This window comes from Artemia franciscana, unplaced genomic scaffold (assembly GCF_032884065.1).
Source record: "Artemia franciscana unplaced genomic scaffold, ASM3288406v1 PGA_scaffold_32, whole genome shotgun sequence".
Taxonomy (NCBI): Eukaryota; Metazoa; Arthropoda; class Branchiopoda; order Anostraca; family Artemiidae; genus Artemia; species Artemia franciscana.
This window is the reverse complement of record NW_027062665.1, coordinates 2,637,796-2,643,795: the sequence shown is the minus strand read 5'-3', so window position 1 is coordinate 2,643,795 and position 6,000 is coordinate 2,637,796. Positions and strand designations below refer to the sequence as shown.

General features: G+C 35.9%; 1 protein-coding gene across 1 annotated transcript in view; it reads right to left on the bottom strand.

Moving 5' to 3' along the window:
• Positions 1–600: 600 nt before the first annotated feature.
• LOC136041687 (uncharacterized) overlaps positions 601–6,000 on the bottom strand; it is a 135,611-nt gene continuing 130,211 nt past the window's right edge. The window contains exons 18-20 of the mRNA XM_065726412.1: positions 3,277–3,472; positions 1,753–1,959; positions 601–746 (exon numbers count right to left, since the gene is read on the bottom strand). Of these exons, the coding sequence (XP_065582484.1) occupies positions 658–746; positions 1,753–1,959; positions 3,277–3,472 (492 nt within the window). The 3' untranslated portion in view covers positions 601–657. The remainder of the gene's footprint in view (positions 747–1,752; positions 1,960–3,276; positions 3,473–6,000) is intronic.

Below are 6,000 nucleotides of genomic sequence, written 5' to 3'. Positions count from 1 at the left end.
ATATAGACTCCCATAGGAAAAGCACAGTAAGTATAAGTTCCAGCAATTATTTTAGACTTCCCACCAAAACCACTCCTGCCACCGCTATTTTTCACCTCCAATTTAATTTTTTTAAATTTAATTTTAATTCTATCTTCAAGCTATATTTTTGTTATAAAACTTCTGTTTTCTATAATTTTGGTTACTACTGATATTCTTTACTCTATGATCTCCTCAATCCTCTACTTTTAGCTATTACTATGGACACTTTTGTAAAAAAGATTTATCGTTGTTAAGAACATTTGGCCTTGTAAAACCTTTTGTCTTTGCTTAAGACTAAACCGATTTCGATTTGCCAAAAAAATTCCCCATGTTTCAGTTTGCGTGCCCTCATGAGGTATGACGTTCTTCCAGTTTTTTTTTTGATCTTTTTCTTTTCCTTTTGACATTGGGCAAGAAAAAATCCTTTCTGTTTTCTCCTTTCCATTGGGAGACAAATTGAAGTTATCAAAGCATTTTTTTTTTCAAGGAATTATCCTGCAGAATGGTATTGGTATATTGCTAAATTGAATAGTTGAAGAAAGTAAAGGAACGGTCTTGGCCTAAATAATGGAAGATAAATAATTTGCTTTGTATTTATTCAATAGATCGAAAATAGGAAAAAACTCATTAAACAACTTATATGACAGCATCAATAACATGGACGACACCATTGAAGGCAACGAGATCGGTTTGAATAACGTTGGCACCATCGACAGTAACACCATCTGTAATGAAAAAAAACTGTTTAGCTTTCTGGCATTCCTTAGCGTCAAAAACATATACTAGTGCTATCAATTAAAATTAATCGTAACACCAATCTACTTCCTTTATCCTGACGTTTTATTCGGAACTTCACCTGTTTACTACCACAAATTCCTACTCTCTTGGAAACTTCCAATCATTCTCCATTTTCTTTTCCGGCCATTTTTGTACCCATTGATTCAATCATGATCCTATGATTCAGACAGAAATACAACTGTATCTGCGAATGAAGCAGGGGTGACGAATTGTCCATATTTCCGTTTTTAATCCTTTTTGTATCCCAGTATAAGAGAATTGTTAATATTACTGCTCTTCCTTGCTTACTCCTTCGAAAAATTCATATTTCACTGTCACGTGATTTATCTGGCTCTCTTTTGAAACCTCAATCTTGTTGTAATTACATTTTGATGATGTTTCAGAACTAAAATAGCTGTATTTTCTTATTATCCGACCAAATTTGAAATCAATAAACGGTAGCATATTTAAAATTTCCTATTAGATATATATCAAAAGATACCAGGAAAGATAATGAGTTTTTCCATGTTTGATATAAACACAGGTTTTTTCAATAGTAAAAATTATTTTCTTTACTTCTTTTTTCTCCCCCCTTCCCCTCGATCCTTTGAAAGCCTCTTACTCCATTATTCCTTACTCGTCACTCCAACTCCCAAGCTTCGACTAGAAGATTGGGATAGAGCCGACAAAGCAGACTGAAATCCTAAATGATAACAAGAATAATAGAATAATTATATAGAAAATAATAGTAATAATAATAGAAATAGAATAATAATAGAAAAAGAAAAAAATGGACTCGAGTGTCTCAAAATTTCATACTCCTAAATTTAACTCCCACATTTCCATACTAGAATCTTCATTCTTCATAAAAATAAATTCATAAGCTTATATTTTCTTGTTTTGGAAAATAGCCCAATTTTAGTGAAGAACCCAGCAAAGGAAAAAAAAACTAACCTGGATTTGCAACAATGACTAAATTATCACCAGCCGCACTTTGCAGCGTACCACTTGCTACACCAGCGGCAAAGACAGTTGAAGGAGCAACATGACCAAGAAGGACCTGGCCAAGGGCTTCTGGATCAGCAAGCAGACCATCAAGAACACCTTCAGGGAGGGCATCGAAAGCGGCATTAGTTGGAGCAAAAAGGGTAAAAGGACCACCTGAAACATAAAGATTTCCTCTAAGATATGCTGAAGCAATATGAAACAAATAGATGACCTTAAAAGAACATCTTGAAATAAGATGATGGAATAGTGAGATAAAATTGTTTATTTGATGCTATAATGTATCTCTGATTGCAATGACAGCTATCTATTGCTATCAGATGTATAAAATGACTCGAAGGGCCGAATATGTTTGACAGTTGAAAAATGGTATTTTACTTTTTGTCCGTATGGTTAGTATTACATGGTTTTTGGTACTCCGATTTCTGATTGGTAAGAAAAAAGATCCTTTCGAAAAGAGCATACACTAACAAAAATAAAAATTTTGGCGTTCAATATTCATTCATTAAGGGAAAGGGAGGGATCAAAATTCGGATGTATGTATCATTATTTTTAAATAATCATTTTTTAAGGAAAATATAATTTTTCAAGAAATTTATTGAAGATAACTACCATTTCAGAGAAACAATGATCTGGTTTCTGTGGGGACAGAAGAGGTTAAGGTAAGATATCATTCCCACTTTTGGGCTCTTGAGGTCTGTAATGTTTGTGTGGATAAGGTACCTCAAATTTTGTTATCACGACATCTTCTAGAAACAGCTTTACACAAATATGTGGGAAGCCAGAGTAGTTTAAAATCTTTAATGCTAGTTACCGAATTTTGACCTACCTTGTCTGAGGGGGAGGAGGAAGAGGACTGAAATTAATCTAGCATGACTTTTGCTGTAAAAGATTCTTCGACATCAGTCAAAGATGGTATTAAAACTGTTCTGTATAGTAGTGTGGGCTTGATGCAACCGGTGCGTACTTTGAAGGAAGGTGCCTCCTAAATTGTCACATTTAGTATATCTGCATTAATAGAACATTCATTTGATCTTAGAGTAAGGCCAGGCCTAGTGTCCTAGTTATGTCTCTTCAGAATCCATTCCCTTAACATAGTAGTGCATTTCACTATGGGACACGACCATGATCGAGGCGGTGCTTTATACGAAAGCTAAGTAAGGTAATTCAAAATATAAGTAATGGATGTTCGCTAAACCTGGCAATAGTAGTTCAAGAAAATTGACCAGAAATAAGTCTGTAGTTCTCCCAATATTTCGTGAGCAAGTGAAATAAACCTTGATTCTTTTCTCAACAAAGAAGGATTTGCAGGAGAGTTTAAATTATCCTATATTTTGATAAAACAACAGCAACAATTTATTGTTTTTTGATAGACGAAGAAGTTTTGATTACTTTTCGGTTAGTTACGTCTCGAGCTGATGTTTACAAGAAAAACAATTTAGCTTCCCTAAAAAAAAGAAAGACGATACTTACCAGCTAATGTCTCTCCTAGGCCTGCAACTTCAACAGCAGTTAAAAGAGTTGTGAATCTACCCTCAGCATCAGCTGCAAGAACCTCGGGGATGTTACCAGCTGGGATTGGAAAGTTTACTCTGTTAATCACTTGAACCATTCCATTGTCTGCCCATTCATCAGGCAATGTGATTGCCGCTCCATCAATGGTATAAGTCTGAAATAAATCAGTGGCATTAGTAACTGCAGTAAAAAGTAGTTTTTAATCAATATTGGTAACCGTTAGTCATAACCAACTGATCATAACTGATGAGAGTCATGACTTTCGAGAGTCATTAACGAGAGATAAGTTGAACTTAACGAGAGTCATGACCAACTAGTCATGATTCTCGTTAAGAAGGTATGGATTAGAGGTTCAATCATGGTGTATGCAACTTCTTGCCTCAACGTACGCGCTTGGTAGTGAGATTAAGATTCCGAAACTCAGAAAATTTAGCATAGAGTCGGTAATCCGATTAGTATACTTGGTCCCCAGGGCTCTGTAAAGACAAGGAATCAATATTTGGTATCACACACCCTACCCTAAGACCTCAGTCCATCCTGTGCCACTGGGGACACCCAGAAAGATCCACCAATCATCCTTCGTGCCGCTGCCCAGACGTCTTCCTATTGGGGTTGAATTTTCGAATTGATAAACTTCAAGTCCCACTGGTATGTACGACAAAGTGTATATTTTGGCTTTCCTCGTCTTCGGGCTACCTCTGGTTGCACTCGAGTATTTTTCTGGGGAAAGTATCTTCCACCATACGGATTTAACGTGTCCCAAGTAGCGCCATCATTGTTGGCGTGTGACATCTGTTACAAGAGACTGATGCATGATAGAGCGAATTGTCTGGCATGTTATGCGGTCCCTCCAGTTAAGGTTGAGCATCCTGCTAAGACAGTTGTTCTCGAAAGCGAGAATCCTCTTTTCTTGCTGTTGGTTCAGTTTCCAGCATTCACAGCTATATTTTGTATCATAAGAAAGCTAGAATTGTGTTTTCAGTCGAGTCTAGCAAGGGGAACTACATTTGGGCTTATTTACAATTTTCGTTTTATTTTATAGGTTTCTGCATTAGCTGAAACCTGGTGAAAAGCAAACCTTAGCCCACAGTAAATGAAAGTTGAAAATATGCTTTCAAAGGAACTGTCTAGGGGGGAAAAAATTACCAACTAACACAAACTTAGAAAACACAGCCTTGCGCCAGATTAAACCACATAATCAGCGAAAATTAATTTAAAAAAAAAAATTGGGGAAATTTTTGAATAAGAGGCCAACACCCCTTAAATATGAAAACCAAACTAAAAAAAGCACCATATTGAAACTGCCCTCATTCGACACCCTTGACAGGGGTTTACAGCCCCTTGTCTTCTAAAGGAAGAAAGACACTATGCTAACATATCTTTAGTTGCCTCTCTCCCCTCCCTGGGCCAACATTTAGAATGTTCATAAAAATTCTTGAATTGTAAAGGAATGGTAGTAAATTGTTAAAAGGGAGAAGAATAATGGCTCATATAAGCTAATGTTAACTTCCACAGACTTTTTTAAATCAATATAAGTAGGGTTACGTTTAAATAATAATTGGAAATTGCCGCTTTTCGGAGCTTTTTTCGAGATTGGAGGGAGGGGTTTTAAGAACTAGTTAGTCCCACGTTAAAAAAAAAACGTTAAGGTATTACTGCAATGTATATAAGTTCCATTTGATATAGATGGTAATAAGACGGTTTCATCTAGCGAGGCGGTGCCATGAGGTGGTGCCAAATAAGGTGAAGATAAAAACCTTATCAGGCCGTGCCACGTGGAACTAAGACCTACTGTCTTCTTAAGCGAAGGTAGTGTTGAGAAAATCATTTTGTTACTGCTATCAAAAAAGGAGCTAAGATACTGCAAGTGATTTTATACTAGTTTATTTAGATTTAGGTTATGCATGACATTAAACATGTTAACCTTGTGTGCCGTGTCTGGGCTGGAAAAAGTATTAAATATATCTATTCTTTTTAGAGCGATCTTCAATCGCTGGCTTTGTATGAATCTAAAGTTGCATGATAAAGCAACAGAAGCAATGTTTCGACTTGCTATGCACCGACCAGGGGCGTCATTTGAGGGAGAGAGCAAGGAGGGCAGTTGTCCCCAAATAATGTGGAAAGAAAAATTATTATATAGCTTACGCCCCTTGACTATTCAGATATGGAGCCCTCTTGCCTCTCAATAAAAATACTGGAGATTCGCCCTTGGCACCAGACATGGCTCTTGAGGATCTTCATTCTTAGGCCGAAAATGCATAAGATTATTGGCAGCATGTTTGTTTGCGTTGCTTATACAAATATAAGAGTATGTTGCATATGCTAAGAAATGACAGCTTATAACAGTTTTATGCTTTAATTTTGCTTTTTAATTTCATCCAGAACAGTTTTTTCTTTTTTTTCAAGGCTGAACTTAGATGTGCAATTCTCTAAAAAAGGAAGTAAAAAATCTTCAAGTATAACCATTTTTATCACTTCTGCAGTTATTGAAATCGCACCGAATATTGAATACCCCGAATAAAAATATATTATTTAATTTACAGTCATTAATAGCCGCTATAATAGCCATTAATCATTAATGAAGTAACAAAAAGATGGAAAATCAGTGAAAACGATTGTTAAAATTTATGCCTAACAGTTAAAACTAAAAATTTGATGTTCAGGAATGACGCGTACTTATGA